Consider the following 27,554-nt stretch of genomic DNA (forward strand, 5'->3'; position numbering starts at 1 on the left):
AAGATGATGCTGAACTTGGAGTGTGGTCCTAGGTACTGGGCGTGGTATCTGGGGGCCATGCATGCTATCGATTGCCACACAGACCTTCCCTCCTTCCATACTCAGTTCCCTCATCACCTCGATGGCTGGCTACCATATTAAAGTCATTGTGAGAATTTAAACAGAAGGCCAAGATTCATTTCTTATGACTATATTTATGGCTTTGCTTTGCTTCAAAAACAAAACAAAAAACATATGGCAACTAGAAGAATATTGCTAGTTCTCTAGAAGACTTAATAACGGTTTTTGACAACCCTATAATTTCCAGCTGTGCTCAGATAGAGGTGCCATAATTCCCTCTTCTTTGAGGACATAATAGAAACTAGTTTTTGGTGCCTCTGAGCTCATCGTTGATATAATAAAGAAGGTATTATTTAACAACTGCATATTAAGTGAATATCTAATAGCATCGTTTTGTGATCATGTGGGATTTTTCTTTTCTTTCTTTTTATTTTATTTTTAGACAATGTCTCATTATATATTCTAGGCTGGCCTGGAACTCGATATGTTGCTCATATCCAAGTTTCTCCTGCCTCAGCCTTCTCAGTGCTGGGTTTACAAGTGTGTGCCATGACCACATTCACCTTTGAAAGCATCATTTTAAAAAGACTCATTTGTTTTTACTTGAAGTGTATGGGTGTTTTGCCTACATGCATGCCTGGTACCTGGAGATGCCAGAGTTGCACACAGGTTCTGGGAACTGAACCTGGGTCCTCTGGAAGAGCAAACAGTGTTCTTAACTGGTGAGCCATCTCTTCAGACCTAACAACACCACTTTTAACTAGAGGAAGGTATTTTGAAATTGGCCCTTCCTTCCCAGGAATAGCAAAGAAAAACAAACATGGCATTTTTTTAAAAACAAAATGTTCTTGGAGGCAGAATGGTTCTAGACCTCTTGTTTCTGAGAACTGTTAGATTTTGGAATAATAGTCTGTGGTTCTTTTTTTCAAAGAAAAGTTGCAGTATAACAAACAGCCAGCAGATTTTTAATATATATCTTAATAACATTGTGTCTAGACCATCACCTTTGAAAATTTCCCATTTTCTCAATTTCCTAAAATACTCACTGATATATATTTAGCTTCGGAAAGCTGCTGACTTAGCAAGCAATGGGTCTCCAGCAAGACATTATTAGCACTCCTCCCTGCTTCCCCTTTTCTACCACTGTGCTAAGGAGAAGAAAAATTGGATCTGGAAGACAACTGATAATGCTGCACAAAAAATGCAAGCATGTGAACAGACTCCTAGAATAACTCGGGGTTCACTCAGGAACATACCACTTGCCCTGGAGGGGCTCCCCTGTGACTGGCACCCAGCCTGAAGATTGGTGATCACTCATCCAGTAACAGCATCAGAGCAAAATCAACACCTGAGACTTGACAGAGATGCTAATTTTCAGATCTACCTGGGTGACTTCTCCTGCCTGAATATTCCATCCTTAAGGAAAAAATAACAAATCTTCCCTTCTAAAATCCACCTAAAAAACTCCTTTATTTCCCCCACAATGATGCTCTCCTTTAAAACACCAAGGGAACAGTGTCTTCCAGGCACAACGGAACTGAGGAGCCATGGAAAATGTGGCAGCACACACAAGGCCTGTGCAGGTTCAAGCCAGATGAGGTCTTGGTGCTGAGGGGGGCGGGGTGGTGGACACGGTTTACCACTCCTAACCAAGAAGCTACCTGCAATTTTCACCCATTTGCAAAGGAAAACAATAATTTTGTCAAATGGAGTCTCATTAGCTACACTTAAGGGCAGACCCCATGCCCAGCCGTAGATGACCAACACAAAAGGACCTCAATGGGATTTTTGTCTCATTTTGTGTTATTTGGGCTTTTTCTTTCTTGTCTTATTGGTTGTTTACTTCTCTTAGGTGCTGGGACCTGGGAGGCAGACTAAAGTCTCATAGTCAACTGTTAGTTCCATGCTTCCCTCAGCGATATAACAGGTCAAGGGCTGCCACCTTCCCTCTAACCCCTCTAACCCGGAACCTAACCCTTGGAACTCCTGTCCCAGTCCCTCGATTCGCTCTCCTCTCCAGACAACATGAGCTTCACCACCCGCTCCACCACGTTTTCCACCAACTACCCACCAGTCCCTGGGATCTGTGCGACGCCTAGCCAGCAGGTCCAGCCTGCCAGCAGCGTGGCCAGTGTCTATGCAGGTGCTGGGGGGCTATGGTTCCCGGATTTCCTCAAGCATCTAGGGTGGCTTCATGGGGTCTTCAGGCCTGGTTGGAAAAGGTGACATCCAGACTGAGGAGACCTTGCAAGACCTGGACGACTGCCTGGCCAGCTACCTGGACAGGGTGCAGAGCATGGAGACCGAGAACAGGAGACTGGAGAGCGAAATCCGGGAACATCTGGAGAAGAAGGGGTCCCAGGGTGTCAGAGACTGGGGCCACCATCTCAAGACCATTGAGGACCTAAGGACTCAGATTTTTGTGAATTCTGTGGACAATGCCCGCATCGTCCTGCAGATAGACAGTGACCATCTTACTGCTAATGACTTCAGAGTCAAGTACTAGACAGAACTGGATATGTGTGAGTCTGTAAAGAGTGACATCCATGGACTCGGAAAGGTAGCGGATGACACCAACATCACGAGGCTGCAGCTGGAGACAGAAATGGAAGCCCTCTAGGAAGAACTGCTGTTCATGAACAAGAACCATGAGGAGGAAGTCAAAGGACTAGAAGCCCAGATTGCCAGTTCTGGATTAACTGTGAAAGTTGATGCCCCCAAATCTCAGGACCTCAGTAAGATCATGGCTGATATCCAGGCACAGAATGAGGAACTGGCTCAGAAGAACCGTGAGGAACTAGACAAGTACTGGTCCCAGTAGATTGAGGAGAGCACCACGGTAGTCACTACCCAGTCTGCTGAAATCAGAGATGCTGAGACCACACTCACGGACCTGAGGTGCACCCTCCAGGCCTTGGAGATTGACCTAGATGCCATGAAAAATCAGATCAGCTTGGAGAACAGCCTTAGGGGCACGGAGGCCGGATACAACACACAGATGGAGCAGCTCAATGGAGTCCTTCTGCACCCGGAGTCAGAACTGGCACAAACCCGGGCAGAGGGACAGCTCCAGACCCAGGAATGTGAAGCCCTGCTGAACATCAAGGTCAAGCTTGAGTCTGAGATGACCACCTACCGCTGCTTGCTGGAAGATGGGGCAGACTTCGGTCTCAGTGATGCCCCGGACTCCAGTAACTCCATGCAAACTGTCCAGAGGACAACCACCCAAGGTCGTGAATGGCAAAGTGGTGTCTGGGGCACTGAAGCTGAAAAGGAGGCTACCCCTGGGGACTGAGGGATCAATAAAAGTTGAGAGATCACTGGGAAAAAAAGAAGACCACTACTGCAACTATTACAATTGTTGAGCCAAATCTGAAACAAGTTTTATTAAATACTGGCCATGACTATGGATACTGGCCAGGTCCATACCCAAGACCCATGCTCAGAATACAGCCCTAAATTACACTAGTCAGAAGCTTATAAAAGACAAAACCCACAAGGCTACTTACTTCCCACCAGTGTCCAATCAAAGGCAAGCATACATCCTGACGTACTTCCTGCCTTCATACCTCCTACCTACATGTGATTAAGCACCCATCCCGTGGCACTGGGGCAACCAAGCTTGTTTACAGAGGCAAAAACATGTAGCTTCTTATCTTACATGAACAACAGCCCCCAGCATTTCAGGAAGTCATCTGTGTCTGGGAAAGTGGAACTTACAGGTGTAAGACTTTAAGACAATTCTGAAGTCATTTCTGACAATTCTGAATCCTCTCAGCCTCGTGCCATAGTGCTTCCCCTCCTCCCCTGGGAACCAGGGACCTAACAGCTACACATGCATGTACTCAGTTCCTGAACAATTACCCATATACGTATGTTTTGATTCACTCCCCTGGGAAACAGGGTCAAAATGACCTCTTACCTCACCTGATCTGGCAACAGTTCTCCAGCCAATTATTAGTAATAGCCCTTTTGAATAAGCCAATCATAATAGTCAAAGAACAAACCCCCTTGCTTCTGTGGCCTTCTCCTTTAAAAGTAGCATGTACCAGCTATTTGGGGTCTCTGGGCTTCCCGAATGCTGAGGAACCCTGTCATGACAGAATTAATAAAATCCTCATGCTTTTGCATCAGCTATGGTGTGAGAGGTGGTCTCTGGGGACGACTCCTCCTTGGTGTTTGGACACTAGAGTCCAACACAGGTTAGTATTTTTCTTCTATAGATCCCTTAAGCATGGTAATTTAAAGTTAAAACATAATGTTAGCCGTTCCCCCTTTGAGCTGTATCCTGAGTCAAATCCTTGACTCTGTGGTGGGGTACCTGTTTACATTGGGATCTAATGACTATCAATCTAATGAATGGCACACAAACAGAAATTTACATATTTAGTTAAGGTATTAATGTTGTAAGAGCCAACAGTAGTTAGCATCAGAGTCACTATCTAGGAAGAGACCAAAAATGAGATTGCGAATCGGTCATTTATTTCATCTCAGTTCCCCACCTCCACCCCTCCCCCACCACCTTTTTATGAGTATGGCTGAATTATCTCTAATTACAGTTTTCTCTTAAAGTCACACAATAACCTCCTTGTTTTACACGGAGTAGGTCAAGTGCCCTGTCTTATTGTAGAACTATTTCAGCTAATGAATCTACCTATTGACAGATCTGGTTCCAATCAACTTTCAGCAAGGCTAGGGCTGTCTGGATTTATAGGACTGCCCAGAACTGGAACGACCTAGATCACCTTTGGAGCAGTTTGTAAGCTGCTACTGATTTCTGGATGCCATCTACCAGCTGAAAGGAAGCTGCCAGGACAGATCTAGGGACAAAAGTTACAGTTTAGGAACTGAAAGGAAAATCTTACATTTGGAACTTCCAGTCCTATGGTCCTGGTAGTTGGGAGAGGGGAGGATTCCCAAGACCAGAGATGAGAGAGAGATTCTGCCCTCAGGAATAGGCAGGTGGGGAAACTTAAGACTGTTGATTGACAAGAGTCCTTATCTGGAGTCCTTTTGACCTGTGAGAGGTGGATTCAAATCTTACAACTCCCTTGACTCCCTGAAGCTTACATGAATTTTTAAGTTTACCAAAAGAGATAAAAGTTGTAGAAATTTAACATTACCCCTGTAATCTGTACTGAAATCCACACTGTAGGAAAAAGCCTGGGGTAGACCCACACCTTTGAGTCATAGCAAAAGATAAGACTTTGGGTTAAAAAGTATGAACATTCTTCCCTCTGTCCAGAAGGCTGGATATATGGATTAGGCAAAACTGTTTTTAGCTTAGTAAAAAGCACCTTGAAGCATATACTCAGCTGACAACCAAAGGAATTTAAAACAGTGAGCTTGTGACTGACAACAGGGCTTTACCAGCTTATCAAAACCCATTGATCAATGTTCCTACTCGGAAGTTTTGAAATTTTAGTATAACAATAGCTTAGGGGGAAAGCCATCCGAAACATTTTTCATTCTCGATCATTTTTGTACACCTTTATAACTTGTATTTACACACCCTAAGTCATTTTCTTAAGCGTTCCCATCCTCAGATGATTGCAACTCACATTTATATATCTTAAACCTTTTTAGGCCTTTACAATTTATATAAACTCTAAACGTTTAAAATCCAATTATTTATCACTAGACACAAGTGGATGATTACTGAGAGCAGTCATTGCAAAGCAAGTTCTTTCAAAGAAAGCAATAGCAGAAAGTTTCATCTGAAGCCCGTTATCCTTTAATATGAAGCCTGTTAGCGAGACAAACCAGTCCGCCTTTCTCAACAGCAGACCTAGAAGCTCTAGAAAAAGTGAGATCTGATTTTTACATATGAAATGAAATAACAAGGTAGCTGCAGCTTTGGGGAAGGAGTTAGGTGCCTGATGCTGCCAACCTGACAAAGACACAGTTAGTCATCAACACCATCAGAGATCTGAGAAGGATAAATTAGATCAGAAAGTAGAGACCAAATGGCCTCTGTATTGATTAAAATGACAGAGGCTTATAAGTGACCTGGGCAATGACTTTATAGGCTCCTGTGGTCTTGATGGCTTCTCTGAGGGGCAGAGGTCGTAGGTTTTTGGCTATCGTGTAGGACAACATTATATCTTCAGGTGCTGCACAGGACAGCAGAGGCCTTTGGCTGCCAGACCTCGAAGGTCTAAGAGACAGATTTTCCTGTGGATGGGGGACCTGGGAAAACTGACCTCACTTTGAGGAGGCAGAATAGGGTAGTCAACCCAACAGTGTCCACGATTTATTCAGGCCTTGGCAGCAGGTGTTGTCCAGTGGTTAGCAACACCACAATTCAGGTCTGTGACCCACTTCTCTTTTTTGGAGACCTTAAGGTCACCTCCAGCTCGAATTGGCCAGACAGTGGTGTCGCACACCTTTAATCTCAACACTTGGGAGGCAGAGGCAGGTGGATCTCTGTGAGTTCGAGGCCAGCCTGGTCTACAGAGTGAGTTCCAGGACAGGCTCCAAATCTACACAGAGAAATCCTGTCTCAAAAAACCAAAAAAACAAACAAAAGATAGGAATATCTCAGCTTCCAGTGTTTAGTGTTTGGTGCTCATAGCTGTGGCCCTAACTCTTTAGGCTTTTATTTATTTTCTATGATTACATATTAATAAAGGCATCATAAAACATTTTATAAGCTTAAATGTTCCATAGCCTTATAAATTTAAAGATTTTAAGTTGTTCCTTAAAAAATATGCTGCTTTTTTAAATTAAAGTTTTTAAAAACTCCAACATTTTCTCTTTAAGAGGTTTCAAACTCTCCCAGTTGTGGGCTCCTGCAATGTCAGAACAGAAACTGAGTACATATTTTTACTTTAAGAGGGAAGGCAAGGAGGAAAGACAATCTAGACAAGGTAAAACCAACGGCAACAGTGCAAACAATCTAATGTTCAGTATCCAGGATTCACGCATCATATTTTCCAGCCTCCCCAAAGAGGCCTGTCTCACCTCTCCAACTCAGCCCTCGAAAGCACCCGTCCTCTGTCTCCTAGGCACCTGCCAGTTCCATTTCCTTGTGCCTACTGTTTCTGGAGGCTATTTTTGGCACTGGCATCTAAAAAACTGCTGGGATCTCTCTCCTGAGCTTTCTTCAGGAACTCCAGCCCTGCCACATGATGCTAAGTTTCAACTGCTCTCTGTGACCGCCCCCCATGCCTCTAAAACTAATACTACCTGGGTAACTCTTACATTACCAAGTTTGGCTGCCAGCATGAGGTATATCCTTGTATATAAATTCATGAAGGTGCAGCTTTAATACCTTATTAAACAAGCATTGTTTTTAAACCCTATCTTTCATAAACCTTGCTTTTAGGACTTTGCTTTCAGGACAAGAGTTATACAAAAATCCCTCCTAACCCAAAGTATCTTGGAGACCTGGTGTTGTTTCCTTGATTAGCTTATACCATGTAATCACCTCTGTTGTTTTTTTAAAAATATGAAGTGTCCCAGGCATGCTGGAGGAGCCGCGCAGAGCTGCGTGGGTCCCAAGGCGCTGGCAGCTGCAGTGAGAGACAAGCAGCTGCAGGTTCCCAACAGCAGGCTGCTGGTCCCAGAGCGGTGGCCCAAGCGGTGGTGGTGGGCCATGTGGTGGCAGACAGTGGGCCCTGGGAGCAGCCAGTCCCAGGCAGAGACGGCTGCCAGTCCCCAAGCAGTGGCTGGTCCCAGGTAGGGAGACACATGGCAGGCGGGCAGGAGACAGAGACATGGATAGACACGACATGCAGAGTGAGGTTGAATATTTATTCAGGGAGTTATGAAGGGGGAAGGGAAAAGGGGGAAGAGAGAGAAAGAGAGAAGGAGAAAGAGAAAAGGAGAAAGACACAGAGAAGGCGGGAAGCAGAGAAGTGGGGAAGCAGAGAAGTGGGGAGAAAGGCAGAAGTGAAGCTGCCTCTCCGAGAAGAAGATGGAAGAGAGCAAGCTCAAGCCTGAAGCTGAAGATCAGCCTGCCTCAGCGGATGGGGGAGGAAGTAGGTGTGGCTTGTCTCTTAAAGGGACAAAGGGCCAAAACCATAACAACCTCTAATCAAGATTGTGGTGGAAATACATGGCATTCTTTTTTTCTCTCTAACCTTAGTAAATATGGCTGCCAGCCACATGTTTGCCTCTGTCCCAGTGGGGGCCATCAGGCATGGTTCCTTTAAGATTATATGTGCATAGATTTTTAACGATCAAACCCATGTTACAAGTTTTAAGTTAACTGTTTTGATGCAGGTTATACAGATTTCTATCTGAACTCAATAAACTTACAAGTCTTTAGGTATAGAAAGTTCACATAATAGACTTACAAAGTTTGATTTATAAGATTTATAACTTAGCAAAATTTTTAGGCAGTTAAATGAATAGTCTAATTTTTTTCTTGCTGTTTTGCTTTGCTCTCTCTTCCCTGCCACAAAATTGGGTAGGTCACCTAGCATGGGACAGAGAGGAAACTTTTAAATAAGCCAGTTTGGCTCTAGAGAATGAAGAACGATAACCCAACTCCAGAACCAGCTTTTCAATATAGTAGAACAATATAAAACAATTTTAATATTATCCTCACCCAAAAGACATTTGAATCCCTGCTAAACTGAATCCAGTGACCAGAAACCTCAGAGATAAGAAATTCTGAGCCTTGGCTATCAAAGCAACGATGGCAAGCAGTGGCAGCAGTGGCAATGGCTGGCGGTGGCAGAGACAGCAAAAATAAAACCAATAAACAGAACACAGACAGTAAAAAATTAAACTAAAGACAAGACATTCTGTAATTATTCAGCCACAAATAAGGCTGCACTTCCAAGTTCTAGAGCCATGCATGTGCAGACAAGCCCTCAGGCATAAGTGCCTGAATGTTAAAGCCCCCCCCCACACACAACCTATGTGCACGCATGCGTGGTTACATCCACTATGACTCAGCTAAGCCCTTTTGCTCATGTGTGAGCCCTGTTATCTGCATATGACGTAGCCACATCAACCCCCTAGCATGCTCTAGTTTAAAAAGCTGGACACGCCATCTTTCTTTCTCTCTGCACACCAATTTCCGAGGCCTGTACAGGCCCCCTCTAGTAAACTCCTAAGTGGGTTTGTTGTATGTTTTGTGGTTCCTTCTCACTGTGCCAGGTAATTTCACATACAGATATGAAGCAAATAAGACACAAAACTAGACCAAGAACCTCAGGGGAACAGTGTGATGCCTTGCTCTTTGCCTTGGATGGGAGAGTACTAAGTCTTGTCAGAACCCTCTTCATCCCAGGTCAGGATCCCGACAGAACCAGATGTCAAAGAAAATTACTGTGACCTACCAGGGGAGGCCTCCACAGATGCTTGCTGCTTTTCCCAGTAAGGCAGCTCCCTCTGATAATGTGGGAAACTGGAAGCACACCTGAAGCACAAGAACACCTCCAGGTGTGCACCTCCTGAGGTGTCCCCTCAGTCCCAGAGTCCTGAAGTGAAGGTTGCACTTTGGAATTTGGGTGGGTGGTCTGATCTCTGGGGCCTCCCAAATATTTCAATCCCACAAAGCAAGAAGAAGAACACCCTACAATTTTGGAGCCAAATTTGAAAGAAGTTTTATTAAATCCTGGCCAGGACTAAGGATATTGGTCAGGTCTATACCCAAGACCCATGCTCAGAATATGGCACCAAATTACATTAGTCAGAAGCTTATAAAGACAAAACCCACAAGGTTACATACTTTTTGCCTTCATCGGATTGAAGGCAAGCATACTTCCTGCCTACGTACCTTCTGCCTATGTGTGAGCAAGCATACCCCTTGGGCCATTGGGATAACCACACTTGTTTAAAGAAGCAAAACCACATGGCTTGTTTATTCCATAGAGATGCATAAACAAATGGCAATAACCAGCTGTAATGAATAATCTGAAGTAAACTCACTCCTACCCTTTACACCTGGGAGGGGCACAAAAGCACAGTTCAAGAATAACTTCATATTTTTAAAGAAATCAAGGTCATAAATTCTTGTCTTGTTTTCTTGGAGTTTCGTCACAAGCACTTGGATCATATTCCAACAATTGATTTTCTGCTTCTTTGAGGAGGGGGGAGCTTATCTCTGGATACAAGGACCAGTATTTAGACAGTAGCAAGGAATTATGGGTTAGGAAAGTGGTAGCAGCATGTTCTCTACATTCCATGGCCTCACCAGTCACAAGTATTTGGCTAAGTTTCTAATACTAGGCAAGACTAACCCTCGCTGGGTAGGCATAAGTCCAATTAGTAGCTGTGGGTCATTCCCCAGGACATAAGTGCCACTATCACACCTAAATGATGTCTTTTTTCCTGTATCCTTTTACACCCCGAGTCCAAATATCTGTTTGGTTTTGAAGGCCTAGCCTCCCAGGTTACCCAATTCACCTGGATAGTCCTACCCAAGGGATTCAGGTACACTCTTCATCTGTTTGACCAGGCCCTACCTAGGGACCTGCTCCCTTCTCTAGCCCTCAAGCCAAAGTTCTCCAATATGTAAATGACCTCATCTTTTGTCCACTCCTAGGGGGAAACAAAACCCAAGAAAGAACTAAAACACTTATCAAATTCTCACCTGATAGAGACCACAAGTTATCAAAAAAGAAAGTCCAATTGTGCCAACAACCAGTCAAATACTTAGGAGGGGCCCTATCTAAAGGAAAGGGGAAATTAGATAAAGACCATATGTTACCTAACTCTTCCTTCTGTTTGCCAAAAATACTTCAATATCAGGGGTTTTTAGGAAGTACTGGATTCTACAGGCTCTTGTTTCCAAGGAAATAGCTTGACCTCTATATCGGCTAATAAAAGAAGCACACACACACATCACATACAGACAAGTGCTTGCACACCCCTCTCTTTTCACCTCCGTCTGCTCCCTCTCCTCTTGTAAAACTTTAAGACAATTCTGAGCCCTCTCAGTCTCAGCAGTAGTGTTCCCCTCCCCGCTGGGAACGAAGTATCTAACAACTATACATGCACGTACTGAAATGTTGGGAACTTTCCATCATCTCCCCGAGTCCTTGTGAATGTTCTCCAAATAGAACTCAGTTATTGAATAGGGGCAAGATAACCCTTAGGTGTTGACTCAGTTCCTGGTGTTTTGACTCAGTCCCTGGGAAAGGGGCAAAGTGACCCTCAGATGTTCCCTCTTACCTCACCTGATCTGGCAACCGCTCTCCAGCCAATTATTGGTAATAGCCCTTTAAATAAGCAAATCATAATAGTTAAAGAGCAACCCCCAGACACCCACCTTGTTTCTGTGGCTTTTTCCTTTAAAAGTAGCCTGTACCAGCCATTCAGGGTCTTTCTGGCTTCTCAAATACTGCAAGACCCTGTCATGACAGAATTAATAAAATCCTCATGCTTTTACATCAACTCTTGGGGTGACTCCTCCTGGTAGTTGGGCTCTAGGGTCCAACACTCTCACCCCCTCTCCTGTCTCCTCTCTGTCCTGTTTCCCTCTCTTTCTCCTCTCTCCCTTCTCTTTCACCCTCCTCCCCCTCACTTCTCCTCCATCTCTCCATCCCCCTCTCCCCCTCTCTCTCCCCTCATCCTCTCCTCTCCCTCCTTCTCCTCTCTCCCCTTTCTATACCCTTGTTCTCCCTCCCTCTCTCCCTTCCTTCTTCCCTCCCCATTTTAGGGTTTCTATTGCTGTGAAGAAGCACCGTGACCATGGTAACTCCTAGAAAGGAAGACATTTGATTGGGGCTGGCTTACAGTTCATGCGGGAAGCATGGTGGCATGAGGCACACATGGTGCTAGAGAAGGAGTTGAGAGTTCTGCATTTGGATTGGCAGACAGCAGGAAAAGAGACTGGGAGTCACACTTCCTCCAACAAGGCCACACCTTCTTCAACAAGGTTATACCTAATAGTGCCACTCACTGTGGGCCTATGGGGGCCATTTTTATTCAAACTATAACACTCCTTCTTTTTCCCTCTGTCCACTCTCTCCTCCCTCCCTCTCTTTCTCTCTCTTTCTCTCTCGCTCTCTCTCTCTCCTGTCTCTCTCCTTTCTCTCCTATCCCTTCTCTGTGTGTATGTGTGTCCCTCTGTCTCTGACTCCCTCCCTATCTCCCTCCTTCTCCCTTCCCCCTCTTCTCTCTTCTATCCCCTCCTCAGACCTTACCATTCCTGTAACCATAAAGACCTCCAGAATGGAAGCTCCAAAGGTCGTACTTTCCTAACAATGACAATAATCGTTTTAAAAGCTCTAGTTTCTCAAACAACATGAAGAGATGCATAACTGTAAATAACACTCGTTTACATCGCCCACTTCACTCTCCTAGTCTCACCTCCAGGGGGAGAAGTGCCAAGAGTTCTGTACGGGGCCACTTCTGGTCCAAGACTTACCCTGAAGTGGAGGGAACAAGGCATTAAAGGCTTTGTTCTAAAGCCATGTTTACATAACCTCTTACACAACTTCAACAAAACATTTGCCTTCTGCTATACCCACTTTTGTTCCTAAATCGCCAGGCAGTTCCCCCGAGCAGCTAGCAGCTGGGAATGCTGGCGAGTCCCGAGCGACTGTAAGCGGGCAGCGAGCTCTGGGAGCAGCCAGTCCCAAGGCAGAGACTCGCAGTGTCCCAGGAGAGCCACCCAAGCGGGTGGGTGTGAGCGGGCAGCGAGCTCACAGTGGAGACAGAGACAGAGACATGGATAGGCACATGTAGAGTAAGATTTAATATTTATTCACGGGGTTATGGAGGGGAAAGGGAAAAGGGGGGGAGAGAGAGAGAGAGAGAGAGAGAGAGAGAGAGAGAGAGAGAGAGAGAGAGGAAGGAGGAGGAGGAGAGAAGAGAAAAGAGAGAGAGAGACATACGTGCACAGGCCAAGAGAACAGTAAGAGAGATTCAAGATGAGGGGGGGCGGGGTTGGGGGTCACGGGAGAGTGGGCGTGGCTTGTCCCTTAAAGGGACCAGAGACCAAAACATTTGCCTTCTGCTATACCCACCCTAGCTGCTACTACAAGTCTCGAATAAACGCTTAGAATTTGTTGAGATTGCCCAAAACAGTCTTTTGAAAAACTGTCCAGGATTAGGGAGATGACCCAAAGGGTAAGCCTGGGGACCAGAGGTCAATACCAGGGACCCGCATGGTGGAAGAATGGAACTGATTCCTGTAAGTTGTTTTATGACCTCCACATGCACATTCATTTGTGTGCACACACAAATAAATAAATAAATAAATAAATAAATAAAATACAAATTTTTAGAAGAAAAAAATTTACCCCACCATCCTTAGGCTTCTGATTTTTTTTTTCTTTTCCCACTGGAAAGGGGGAGGGCAAAGTCAGAGATCCTAAGTAGGCAAACGCAGGGAAGGTACCAAAGTGCTCTCTCTCTCTCTCTCTCTCTCTCTCTCTCTCTCTCTCTGTGTGTGTGTGTGTGTGTGTGTGTACACATTCCTGTGCACATAGGCTGCAACCAGCCTGCAAACATGTCCCAATGAAGAGGCTATGAAGAGCCAGCAGAACCAGCTCTTCCTTCCCAACTCTTCCCTCCATCACCAGGTCCCACTCTTTTGCAGCCTCGGTTGACACTAGAGGACAGGGCAAGGGAATGGTTGTGCTCCTGATGAGACATTGCTTCCTTGTCTGGCGAGTGGGCGAATGATCGGGAAGAGCAGAGGCCTGCGCAGCTGTTTGACGCTGTTAAACCACGTGGTGTGTGTAGAAGAGTGCGGAGGTCGCGGGTCCGGGCAAGGCTCGGGCCAGGAGGGAGGCCGACCTGAAGAGGATGCTGGCATCTCGCTCCCTGCCCGGACTCTGGCCGAACTACAGAGATGCGCTCCCCGGAATCCTGAGAATTGCTTTGGGCGGATTCTTGAGTGAGCTTTGCAAAAGCTCTCTCGCTCCCCGCATGGACTCTGGCAGAACTACAGAGATGCGCTCCCTGGAATCCTGGGAATTGCTTTGGGGAAGATTCTTGGGTGAGCTTTACACATGCTCTCTGGGGTTGCAGGGCGAGCGAACCTGGAGTCTGGTGCCCCCTAGTGGCCTAGAGATATTTGATCGTGAAGTACCTCGAGGCTCTGAGGGGCCTGCGGTGGCTCAAAACCAGAACACCTTTCCCACTGATCTCCTGATTCCCACTGATTCTCACTGATAGGCCTTCAGAATGCAGAAAAGGGGCCTCGGGCATCACCGAGGCTCAGTGTGGAGGAACACAGGGCCATCCTGAGAGTGGTCACAGAGGAGGAGAAACACAGTTTAAAGTAGAACACAGGCAAGGTTGCTTAAGCATCTGTATGTAATCCCAGCCCACGGGAGGCTGAAATGGCAAGACCATAAGTTCTAGGTCAGCCTGAGATCACAGCACCAGATCTGGATTTAAAGGACCTTTTCCCTGGGGAAGATCTATGTCTCCCTTCCCTGGCCGGCCACCATCCTACTAGCTGAGAGGAATTTGTAACAGGATCATCAGTTTTATTAAATGAGAGCACAGAGAGTTGTTGAGAGCCATCCAAAGCACCTGGAGTCACGTGTTTGAAAGCAGGCATTGGAAAACATTAAATGGGGACACATATATAGTATACCAGTAAATTGAGACCCATGGTCTCATTCAGAGGTATATGCCCAGACAGAGGGCATAGACTTGGGAAGCAGACAGGAGTCTGCTTGTTAGTGCACTACTTAATAGCTTCCTTGCCTCACAGAGTACTATCCCAGTCACAGCCTCTTAGTTTGTAAGGAAGGGTGAGACTTACTGTGAAGCCCAATGTGTGGTACAAACCTGTAATCTCAGCACTGGGGGCGACCTGGAGACAGGGGGACCAAGAGCTCACGGTCACCCTCAGCTGCATTACACATAGGAGCTTAAGAGTCCCATCTGGGATACCTGAGACAAGCAATTCTGTCTCAAGAATGAAAGAGCAGGAGCTCTGGGGAGAAGCCCTAGTAGAAGTTTCTAATAGGGTAGTAAAGGGTTGGAGGCCGCATGTATGCATAAACAGGAGCTACTGCTGTCTATGCATATGTTGAGCCTGGTTCTCAGTTCCCACGGGTCTTTGTTGGGGGGAGTACCTAAAGAAGTCTGTGGCAAAGACAAAAAGAACTAGTAAAAGTGAAGTTAAAAAAAGCAAGGGTTGGGTGTGGCGGCTCATGTTTGTAGCCCCAGCACTCAGGAGCCTGAGGCAGGTGCATCACAAGGAGTTCCAGGCCAGCCTGGGCTACGGAAACCTTGTCTCAAAAACACAAAACAAAGCCAAACAGCCCCTTCAAAAGAAATGAGTAAGGAATGCTGACAATGCTAAACATCGACCTAAACTCAGAGACCTGAGTTTCAGATTCAACTGAATTTCCTGGCAGCTGAGGTGCAAAACGAAATGTGAGCACCAGCATGGCTGCCCTCTCAGACGAGGAGAAGCTGAGCGCTCTCCTGGTTCCTGGCTTCAGAAGCTGTGTCTCAGGGGGAGATGCTCTGGCTTGACTTACAAATGACCTGAAAGGTTTCCTTTCCTGGGGGTTTCCAAACGCTTGAACAGGAGTGTGCTCCATCAATTGGAACTGGGACAACTTCAGTAGCAATTACATCCCTAACCCTTCCAATTCCCTGCTAGGTTATATGCTCACCCAGAGGACATGTAGACTCGCAGCTTCCACGCCCAAGAAAATAATTTGTCACCCACCCAGAAGCCTCAGGTTGACAACAAATCTCTTAAGCATATAGGGGTAGTTTTAGATTAAATAGCCAAATTCAAAAGGTTCTTCTTTTTCCATGGCCCAATTCTGGCCACACCACTCTCCCATCAAAGGTCATGGTCATCTTTCAGGAGTTTTTATATAGGAAGTGAACAGCCTTTGCCAAAAAGCATCAGAGGTGAGCTTTCTCAGGCAACCACTAGGTAACTCAGCTAATCTGCAAATGCTAACGTGGCTTCCAGGAAAGGCGTCAAAATAAGCTCCTGTCCTCCCTCGCCTTTACTTTAATCCCCACATAGATTTTGCTTTTACCATATGGTAATTATTTCCAAATCACAAGTGCAAACACTCACTCTGATTGGAAAATTAGCAGATTTCAAACTCAGGTAATTTGTCCCTAATGAGGAAGTTGTTGAACTGAATTTAACAATTAACTCGAACACCCTTTGCTGCCTGCCGCTGAGGCAGGGAGTGGAAGCCGGAAGGGCAAGCCAAGGGCTAGGGTCCAGCAGGTGAAGACTGGATGGGGAAAAGTGTGTTCGTGAGGCTCTTAGAACCTCAGAGACTTGGTGTTCAAGGAGCTGCGTGTGTGCATGTGTGGATAACATACCTACAGTTTCGACTGTACATGAAAGTAGAGAGGCTAATGTGGTGAGTTTTGCACTAGCCGCAATTCACCTCCCATTGCTTTGCGGAGGTGTTCGGTTTCCTCAGATCTCCATCCCAGCGGCAATCTTGGTTCTTATGCTCCCAAAAGAGAAGAATTCAGATAGAATACAGTAATAGATAAGGCAGCGAAGAGTTTAATTAGAACAAGCAAGCAAGAAAGAACGAACACTTTATGGGCGAAAAGTGGGTCTAGCTGAACAGCCAAGACCTCAGTCCCAGCAGGCATGAGGCTTATATCTCTCCAGTACCTGTTGCCCATCCCTTGTACCTCTCCCAGTGTTCATGGAAAAGGATATGCTGTTCTTGGAAGCCCGTTTTTACCCATAATTCAGTCCAAATAGATGTGTAAAACACAAAAATATTCATAGGGGCCTAAGAGCCTTAAAGTTGTTGAAAATTTTACCAGGGGAAAGCGTGACAGTATTCTGCATATGGTCCCTTGGAGATGAAGTCTTGAAGTTGCTTTAATCTGACCTTCCTAGGAGCACGGACCACTTTTTCCCATTGTCCCTTACTCCCTGGTTTGGAGAAGATTGGGAAGCTGGCCTATCTGGAGTCTACCACAGCCACTGTCTTTATATCCAGGTCAGCAGTTAACCACCACCATTATCTTTAGACTGTTTCAGGGACCTGATCAAGACAGCCCATTGTTCCTTAGGCCTGCTATTTCACACTGCATTAGTGTAACATGATTAATAAAATCAGAAGCAGTACACAGATGTTGGCGCTATTGGTCACTATCTCCCAGAGCTAACCTCCTGTCACTCATGACTGATCTGATATCAACTGTGCAGAGGGAACTGGAGATCTGGAAGACAGATAAACAAGAGTACTGGAAGAAAAAATCAAAAATAGAAGGAGCACCCCTTCTCTCTCATTCCCTAGCCTCCCACGCCCCTTGGCAAGGTGGACTAGATGAGTTTTGGTTAATGGCTAGGACAGTTATGGTCCCCTTCCTGGGCATTTTGCATATGATTATGTAGAGCTTTTCAAACCATTTTGTTTTACCCTCCTTGCTCCATGCCTGGGTCCCCTTGGTTTCTGCAGAACACAGCACAGGTAACCATAGACTGTAAGGATTTCAAGTTCACCCCAGTATAGGGGTCATTACTGTTACAGTGAGCTTCAGTGATCAACTCGAATCTCAGTATATGGCACCAAGTTCGTGCTTGAGACTGTTTCTGTATTCTACTTTGCTCCTTCATCCTTTCTGAATGTCAGTAACACTGCCCAGAAAAAAAAAAAAAAAGCCATTAACCACATGTGGTTAAGAAGCACTTAAAAGGAAGCTAGAGAAAACAAAGAGCTAATTTTAAATTTTGCTTCCCTGCAATTATTTTAAAACCTAAAAACTGCAGCAGATGGTAGCATACACCTTTAATCCCAGCATTCGGGAAGCGGAGGCAGGTGGCTCTCTGAGTTTAGGGCAGCCTGGTCTATAAAGTGAGTTCCAGAACAGCCAGGGCTATGCAGAGAAAACCTGTCTTGAAAAAACCAAAAACAGCCGGGCGGTGGTGGCGCACGCCTTTAATCCCAGCACTCAGGAGGCAGAGGCAGGTGGATCTCTGGGAGTTCGAGGCCAGCCTGGTCTACAAGAGCTAGTTCTGGGACAGGCACCAAAGCTACAGAGAAACCCTGTCTCGAAAAACCAAAAGAAAAAAGAAAAAAAGAAAAACCAAAAACAAAATAAAATTTAAAAATTGGTACTTGATTCACTTATCAGGAAAATTATGAGTATGTTTGAGAAATGAATCTGCATTTTGTTCTTTTGTAATGAAGATTATTTATGCAAACATGTGTGTCTGTACGGACACATGCCTGCACATACTGAAGAAAGCAGGAGAAGGGAGTCAGATCCCCTGGAGCTGCAGTTACAGTCAGTTGTAAACCACATGGCATGGGTGCTAAGAACATAATTTGAGTCTTCTGCAAGAGCAGCAGCAAGCACTCTTACCTACTGGGCCATTTCTCCGGCCCCCTGAATCTACATTTCAACTGTAAGTTTTCTACAAATCTAAATTCATATCATGCACTTTTGTGTGTGTGTGTATGTGTCAGGAGTCATGGCCACATGGAAGCTAGAGGATGCCCTCAGCGGTCTCTTCCAGGTACCATCTACCTATTTTTTAAGCGAGGCCTTCAGCCTGTCACTTGTGAAGTAAGCTGCGCTAACTGGCCTCTGACCCCAGAGACCTGCTTGCTGCTGCACCACTATGCCAGTTCTGCTCTTCTTTTGTTTTCTTTTTCCTTTCTCATGTGGTTTCTGGGATATTGAACTCAGTTCACCGTGCTTGCAATGCAAGCACACCCTTAATAAACTGAGCTAGTAGTCCAGCTGCATAGCAAGTATAGTTTATGAAAATCTAGCACCACAGTTGAGACAATGTCTAGAGTTAGAACACTGGGTCTAAAAATATAAAAGATCTCACTGAGAATTTGTAAATATTGATAAAATAGAAGTGAAGGCGTAAGTCATAAACAATCCCACACCAGTTTGGAATTATGATTAATAGGGTGGTATTTATTTAAAGGGGAAAAAACTTACAGATCACCATCCCAGACAACACCCTCTGCGCAATTAGGAAGAAGTCTAGTCGCTGGAACCGGAGCAGGAAGTAAAGAGAGCGAGGAGGGAAGTAGCCGCTTTTTTAAAGGGAAAGAGACCACGCCCCAATGGGCTGGTATCTCAGCGGCTATTGGCTGAAGGAGCGGAAGGACCTCCCGCAACATAGAAGTGGTAATATTTTAGATGTACTAGGCTGGACCAAGTAAGTTTTATTGAGAAATGATTCTCTTGTTTTATTGCTTGCTTTTAATTTTTAAAATGTGGCTATGAGAAAATTTGAGTTACATATGGGGCTCAAGTTACATCCTATGTTGTTGCTGTGAGATGAGATCTCAATATCTAACTGGACTGACCTCCAACTACTGATCTTCCTGTATCAGCCTCCCAACTGTTGAGATTATGGTCACATGCCACCACACCAGGCTTCCAATAAGATGCTCACAGCGCTGTATGGCAAAGGCACTCCCAGTATCTTCAAGGAATCAGCTTGTTCTCAATATACCCTGTGACAAAGGCCCTCTTTGGCCAGGCACCCCCCTGGCTACCTGGATGTTACTGGATGCTCACTTGTGATGGCATCTTCTGTGTAACCTGTTGAAGAATTCTGGTCCACCTGTGTTCATATAACCCTCTCACTATCAACATACTTTGAAATTATTCCAAAGGAATGGCTTTTGAAAAACTAATTTTGAAAATAAAATAAATTAAAAAATAATTTTGAGACCAGAGAGATATCTCAGGAGGTAAAAGTCACACAATGAGCTAGTCACACAAGCAAGTATCATTCCCAAAACTCACGTAAAAATCCAGATGTTCTGGCCAACAGCTGTCACCCCAATGCTCTTTAATATGAGATGAGGGGTGGAAACAGGAGAATGACCCTGGAGCCCCAGAGTCCTCTCCCCTGGAGTACACAGCATAGCAAAAACAGTAAGAGAGATTCCACCTCAAAAAGGTATAAGGCAGGTCCCAAAAGTTGTCATCTGATTACTACAAATATCTACACTTATACACACACACACACACAAATAAGCAAACCAATTTTGAATAATGAGTAAGAATTCATCTTGAATCAGGAAAAAGAAGCTGGGCAGTGGTGGCGCATGCCTTTAGTCTCAGCACTCAGGAGGTAGAGGCAGGCAGATCTCTGTGAGTCAGCCTGGTCTACACAGTGAGCTCCAAGATGACCAGAACCATGAGAAATATTGTCTAAAAAAGAAGAAGAAAGACATTCCAGGTTCTCATAACACTAAAATCAAGTGAAATCATAAAATGTACCCAGTTCCAAAGTCTGGATTGATGTCTGTGGTTGCTGTTACCACCAGAGGCTGGGCAGATGCCCAGTATCTCGACAGTCACCCGAGACCATGTTGGTGTCTGAGGGCCTTGCTGCCACTGGACCATACTAACTCAGGTGGCCTGTGCTGCCACCAGGGCCATGGTGACATCCATGTTCCTGCTGCAGTTGGGGACTTTGGTGATGTCCACGGCCCATGTTACCACAGGGGGTCATAGGAAACATGCATGTTGAAATCTGAGGTCCTGCTGAGCTGGCCTAACCCCTTACTGGACTTGGGATGACTGGCCCTCCCTCTCACTGGGCACTGCAGCAGGAGAGCTGCCCCCTCCCCCACTCAAGATGGCCGCACTCCTCACCAAGGTTGTGGCATGACCTTAAAAGAGTTGGCTCTACCCCTTGCCTGAGAGGGGTAATCCCAGAGCCCAGACAAACCAGCTCAGCTACCACCTGGGCCTTGGGGTGGCTCACCCTAACATCTACCCCATCTGTGAGCTGCTGGAGTGTGTGAAGGAACCGGTCCTGAGGAACAATAACAGCAGGATCTCATGACTCAGGGTGACAGCAGGATAACCCAGAGGAGTTTGGGGTCCAGTGATGATGGAGCACCAGAGGCCTTGACCCAGACCAATGACTCACAGTAATGAACATTAGTGGGTGGGGCTGACTGCACAAAAGGGTCCACTGCCCGACACAGTGCAGCACCCACTGCCTCTAGGATGAGTGATGAGGTGTTGGAATGATGGGAGGGGGTAAGTTTGGTTTTGTTTATAATTGATTTGGGGGTATTCTTTTGGGGAGCAGGCTACAGGGGTGAGGGACAAATAAGGAGAGACTAGGAGGTGAGAAGAATTGGGATGCATGGTATAAAATTCCCAAAGAATCAATAAAGAATTATGTTTAATGCCGGGCGGTGGTGGTGCACACCTTTAATCCCAGCACTTGGGAGGCAGAGGCAGGTGGATCTCTGTGAGTTGGAGACCAGCCTGGTCTACAAGAGCTAGTTCCAGGATAGGCTCCAAAACCACAGAGAAACCCTGTCTCAAAAAAACCAAAAAAAAAAAAAAAGAATTATGTTTAAAAATAAAATATAGCCAGATAATAGTCTCAATGGTAAAAATACATCAAACTGATAGCAGGGTAGAAATAATTCCAGGGAAACAAACAGATGCACTAAATGGAAATTAGAAACAAAGATGAATTTATTTGCCTGTCTGAAAACAAAGGACACATCTCTCAAGCAAAACATTCTGCTTATTGTACCTGAATGGACCGGTTACAGAGCAAAGGGAGGAAGGACACCAAAACTGACAGCACACTGAGGTCAGATCTGCTGGACTCAGAGGCTGAGCTAAGTCCTTTGAAGCTGCTCACTGGACCATGTCACTTCTTTCAAGTGCAGGCTCCACTCCTGGCGTTGTCCAGGATGCTCCCGTCTGCTCGCTGTCACTCTGGTGGCCACTGGAACCAGCGTGCTTGGAGGAGGCCAAATCTTTGTTGAAGAGCAACAGCGGAACCCCAGCACGGTTTATGCCAGTGCCATCACCGTCCCTTCACTATTCTCTTTCAGAATGGACAGGCCGTGTTTCCACTTCTTAGGGCAAAAGGCAAACAAACATACATGTGCCCGTACAAAGGCAGACTTCATGTAGGCAGATTATCCTTAAGAGTTACAAAGGAACAAAACAAACAGCAAAATAACACCTGTGCCTGAATGATGGCAGCACCACTACCCACAGCAGCCAAAAGATGGTAACAGCCCAAACATGGATAAACAGGTCAGGCCATACACAGGGACTGTGCCAAAGAGGCTCCAAGTGCTGGTGCATAGTACAAGATGAATACACATCAAACACATGCCAGGCAAAAAGGCAGACACAAATGTACAACGTTGTACAAAACACTGTATAATTCATACACTATAAACACTAAGAACAATTAAATCTATAGGGCCACAAAGCAAAGTGGTGGTTGCCAGTGGCTGGGGGGAGGGGAGGAAGCCTTCCCCCTTAGTGCCTAAGAGGCCCAGGACTTCTTTTGAAGTGCCGAGCATGGTTGGGATACAGACAGAGGGGCTGACTGCACAGCGCTGCCAATGTCATAAATGCGAAAAGGATCACGGTAACGGAAATGTTACCTTGGTGTGGGTAACCCTACAGAACTGATCACCCCTTGACTCTCTTGTTTTGGATGTGAGCCTAGCCTTTACCGGCCAGGCCATCTCTCCAGCCCAGCACACCTCGACTCTCTGAAGGGAACAGATCAAAGAGATGGAGCAGTTCAGGTCATTGAAACAGGAAAACTGAAATGAGCTGAACAACTGAGGAAGGATAACGGGGGGGGGGGGGGGGGGGGGGGCGGGCCACGGGGAGGAGGGGGAAAAGGGGAGGGGGAAGGGGGAGAGGGGAAGAGGTGGAGAAGGGGGGAGTGGGAGGAGGAGGAGGGGAGAGGAAGTGGGAGGGGGGAAGGAGGAGAGGGGGAGGGGGGAAGGGGAAGAGGGGGAGGAGGGGGAAGAGGAGGGGAGGAGGAGTAGGGGAGAGGAAGGGGGAGGAGGGGGAGGAAGCAGAGCAGGAGGGGGAGGAAAGAGGGGGGAGGGGGAGGAGGAAGAGGAGGAGGAGAGTCCACTTTACAGCTCAGAAGGCTGTGGGCAGTGGAGAAGCAGAGCAGTAAATGGAATTTCCAAGTGCTTATTCCCTTGGTGCAAGTATCCTAGAATGTTCTAAAATAGGTAAACGGCCTCCCAAGGAGCACCACAGCAAGCCATCCCAGACTGCCTCTTCCAGGCCAGGGGCAGGGTCTGGAGGAGAGCTGGGGCTGGCCAGAGCCCCGAGTGCTGGGAAACCTTCCGAGGGCTGGGACGGTCATCAACAAATCTGCCGCGGACTCCCTTGCACAGGGTGCCTGTCTAGGGCAGACACATTTCAGTGTGACGACTTTCCTTTGTTTTGGTCTCCTTTGGGATTAGTTTTTCCCAGTGTGCTTGCAGCAATCGCATTTCAGATGCTGCACGCAGGCCTTTTAAACTAAGAAGTACAAACTAAGTTCTCCTGAAAGACATTTCTCCTGGTTCCCAAGTCAGCTCCTTACAGATTTAACAGGAAAATAATTTTTACAAATCTGTCACAAGGCACAACATGCACGAGCCTTGGGGACATCATGCCAAGTGAAAAAGGCTGTCTGATATAATAGGCACCTCATGGTTCCACACATGTGAGGTACTGGGAGCACTCAGACTCCTGGAGGCATAAGCAGCCAGGGGTGGGGGACAGGAAATGGGGGATTTTATGGTTAAGGGGTGCAGCGTTTCAGTTCCGAAAACAAATTAGTTCTAGAAGAACGCGGCACAGCATTGGGACTGCGCTTTCTAATACTGAGCTGTGACTGTAAAATTGTTAAAACAGCCTCAACAGTGGTGGGGTAGGCATACCTTTAATCCCAGCACTCGGGGGGAGGCAGAGGCAGGAGGATTTCTGTGAGCTTAAGAGGGGCCTGGTTTACAGAGTGAGTTCCAGGACAGCCAGGGCTACACAGAAAAACCCTGTCTTTGGTAGAGAGTGTAAAAAAAAAAGTGATTGAAGACAAAACTCATTCCAATTTTTTTTTGTTAAAACAGCAAAATGTGTGTTTGTTTTTAATGATCATTTATGAATAAGCCTCTCATTTATTGCTAAATTATTAAATTTAAGTATATTGTTGCAATTTTGAGAAAGGGAGGCTAAGGCAAGACTTAAGACTTTGGGGTGGTTGGTGGACCTCCACTCTCTGTATGTCTGTGCTGGCCACCTGTGTGGCCCTGATGACTAGGCTGAGTGGCTGCTCTGGGCATAGACACTGTATGTGGCAGGAATCTCAGCTGCACATTCTGGCCCCAAGCCTGTAGCTGCTGTACCTGGGCAGTAGGATGCTGGAAACTTTGTGAAGTAAGGATCTGCCCAGGACTTTGGCTAGAACCCACCTGGCACACTACAGTTGTCTGAGGTTGGCAAACCCTCCTGGCCTCAGCAAGGTTAAAGAGAGCAGTTTGCTGAGTTGGCACTGTCCATTGCTGAACGCTAGCTCCCTGGCTGCCGTGGTAAGTTTGTGGTGCTGGCTCTGGAGGGGTACGAGCCCTAGGTGTTTGATGCTGTCTTGGAATGAGCACATACAAAGGCTGGGGCTGCTCAGGCTGCTCGGGCTGCTGGTACTGCCGTGGCTGCGGGGGCTGCTGGAGCTGCTGGAGCTGCTGGGACTGCTGCAGCTCTGGCTGTGGATACGGCCGTGACTGTGGCTGCTGGTGTGGTTGCTGTGGCTGCAACCATTGCTGTGGCTGCTGTATTTGTGACTCTGGGCGAAAAATGACAGTGCCAGATGGAAGCCTGACAGCTATGGGGCCTGAAGTCTCTTTTAGAATTAATTGCACAGAGTGCTGTGGTGTGCTGGTCTGGGTACTGGGCATCTGACCTCTAGGAGACAGAACGTCTCTGGAAGAGGTTTCTGCAAATGCTGGGGCACTAGTGGGGAAGCTCTGCACCTGCGGTGAACCTCTCTTCAAACCAGGGGATCCCTGTGCTAGGCTAAACAAATTGGTAACATTTTGGGCAGTGCCACTGCTGGGGCTCTGGGTGACTGGATGGCTCTCTGATGAGCTGGCAGAGGGCTGGACAGCTGCAGCAAGGGTATTGATACTGCTCATTCCCCACAAAGTTTGCTGAGGAAGACTAGCTGATTGGAGAGAAGGAGCAAGTCTTAGAAGCTTCCTACCTCTGACTGCTATTGAGGTAGGACTGGGTGCTGAAGAGCCCTTATCTGAGGTGGAGGGTAGTGTGAACAGTGGAGCTGGGCTCTTCACTCTTGTCTCTAAGACTGGGGATGTCACTGATGGGGAATTGGCCTTCATCCCTTGGGAGGGCTGACCAAGACAGATGGAGTAAGTGGATCGCTGCAGCTCTGGGCAGACCCTTGGCACACATCCGTTGCCTTCCCAGACTCAATCTTTCCCCCAGCAATAGAACCAAGTAAACAACCACTTAGGGCAACTTGGGGAAGAAACATCTGACTATCACATATGCCCTCTGTCGGTGACCCTATTTCAGAAGAAAAAAATGGGTCACTAAGGGACTGCATCACACTTGGCTCTGTTTCCCATGGATGACAGCCCTTTTCATAATCAAATAAATAACCACATGTTACCTCAGGATCTGGTCAGGCTGTGGATTCTGAGTCACCACCATGGGGCACAGACTGCTTCCCTTTAGCGTATTTCTGCACATCCACCTCTGAAGGGGCCACCAGTTCACAGGGTTTCTGCTTCCATGTATCTACACACTTTCCTGCTTCAGGGATCTTCAGATCGTATGGGTCACCTGGTTTGATCTCTGCTCGTTTTCTGCAAGCGATCATTGTTGCAACATCAGGAGGAGATGTACGTCCATGCTTTTCTTCCTCCAGGCCTAGACAGGACCACTCATGACCCATGAAGGATTTTTTCATGGAGTCTGTCATTATCTTCTGCTCATTAAACAGCAATTTGTTGGCCGTGCAGGTGACAGCAACAGAAGGATCCAGACACAGTGGCTCTGCTGTAGCTGAGGTCAGTTGGCTCTCAAGCTCCTGTTTTTCTTCCTGGGTCCACTGACTGCTGTCACTTGTTATGGACTCGACATCACTTACTAGAGACTGCATCGTTGGACGTAAGAGAATATGCCGGACTTGGCAAGCAGGAGAGGACACAGCAGCCTCTGCAGCAGGCTCCTCGGGAGGGTAGATGTCACCGCACTGCCTGTAGTCTCGGATTTCTGCTATGACACAGCCACCGTGAAAAGCATTCACAGGAGACTTTCCCAGGATATCAATCAGAAAAGAAGGTAACTCTTCAGCATCCAAATATTCAAGCAGTTTCTGTCCTACATACGGCCCTGGATAGGGCTCTATAAGGACTCCATCTCTATCCTTGAGCATGAGAGAATAGCCCTGGTTTTCTGGGTACAGGCTGACCACTAAACATGGCAATGGCTCTCTCTTCATAAGCTTCTCTAGCAAGTTGACATTGCTTCGAAGGCCCTCTGCTTCTGGCTCCTTTTCACACTCCTGCACATAAATGTCGTACAGTTTTTCCTGAAGAGATTTTTCCCCACAAGACGTGGGTCTCAGTGGAGGGGGTTGCTGCTGGACACTCTCAATAATATCATCTGTCCGCTTCCAAGCCTCCTCTAAACTCCAGTCCATCATAACGGCAAGTCAGGACCCTTAAAGAAAAAAAAAACATGCCCTGTCAGCAAAGGAAGTGGCAATTATGAACTGTTGAGGTTTTCCTGTCTGCTTAGGACTCCATTGCCACCCTAATTTAATGTGGACACCAGGAATTCAGCCTTCCCAACACAGTCCATGCCATAGGACCCATTGCCACCCTAATTTAATGTAGACACCGAGACTCGGGCCTACCTGCCACAGCCCATACCATGGGACTCCATTGCCACCCTAATTTAATGTGAAAACCAAGAATTCGGCCTCCCTGCCACTGGCCATGGCTTACAACTCCATTGCCACCTTCATTTCGGACACCAAGAATCTGGCCTCCAGGCCACAGGTCATGCCTAACAAATCCATTGCCACCCTAATTTAACGTGGACACCGAGAATCCGGCCTCCCCGCCACAGCTCATGCCATAGCACTCCATTGCCACCCTAATTTAATGTGGGCACCGAGAATCCAGCCTCCCCGCCACAGGGCACGCCATGAGCCCGAAAGCGTTGTGTATGCTACGTCCACACGGCTGAGGTGACAATTCTAGAGGCCTAGGCCGCCCAATCTTAGTTCATGGCCCTATGTCCAGTGGCCACCAGGATGCTCCGTACCTCAGGGGATTAAAAAAAAAATAAGGGCCAACACACCTAGGGACACTAATTTCTCAAGAGTTTCTAAACTTTCGGTACCTGTCAGTGTAACTGAAACGGCCTCCGCAGTGGGCGCGAACGGGGGGGGGGGGGGGGGGAGGGGGGGGGCACACGCTGCCGCCAACGACGGCGACCAGCAGCCGAGAGGCGCCTCTCAGACGGAATCCTCGCAGGCCCGAAGTTCGTCACGAAGAGGAGGTGCGCAGGCCACACTTGCTTTCCGGCTGTGTGCTGCTGGAGGGGGGTCACAGGCGCTGCAGAGTGGGAGGCCATGGGGGGAGGGGAACCACGTCATCCATATAACTTCCAAAGTCATGCGCACCACACCGAAGTATAAGCAAAGCCCTCAAACGCAGAGCCCTTCAGTTAGGAGGTCATTAGCCACCAATTTTGATAGGAAGGCAACTGCCGCTGACAGCCATGACTCGTGTAATGTCTTGAAAGGACCTTTAAGAACGGAACAGGCTGGCATG

At 46.8% G+C, this 27,554-nt stretch overlaps 1 protein-coding gene and 1 pseudogene across 1 annotated transcript; one reads left to right on the plus strand and one right to left on the minus strand.

Moving 5' to 3' along the window:
* Positions 1-2,085: 2,085 nt before the first annotated feature.
* On the plus strand, positions 2,086-3,355 carry LOC130868430 (keratin, type I cytoskeletal 18-like; annotated as a pseudogene).
* A 20,581-nt stretch (positions 3,356-23,936) lies between these two features.
* Positions 23,937-26,413, minus strand: LOC130867258 (transcription factor SPT20 homolog). The gene is given in 2 exon segments (XM_057759035.1): positions 23,937-25,135; positions 25,138-26,413. Coding segments are annotated over 2 exon segments (2,475 nt in total).
* Positions 26,414-27,554: the final 1,141 nt, after the last annotated feature.

Source organism: Chionomys nivalis, chromosome X, assembly GCF_950005125.1.
Source record: "Chionomys nivalis chromosome X, mChiNiv1.1, whole genome shotgun sequence".
NCBI lineage: Eukaryota > Metazoa > Chordata > Mammalia > Rodentia > Cricetidae > Chionomys > Chionomys nivalis.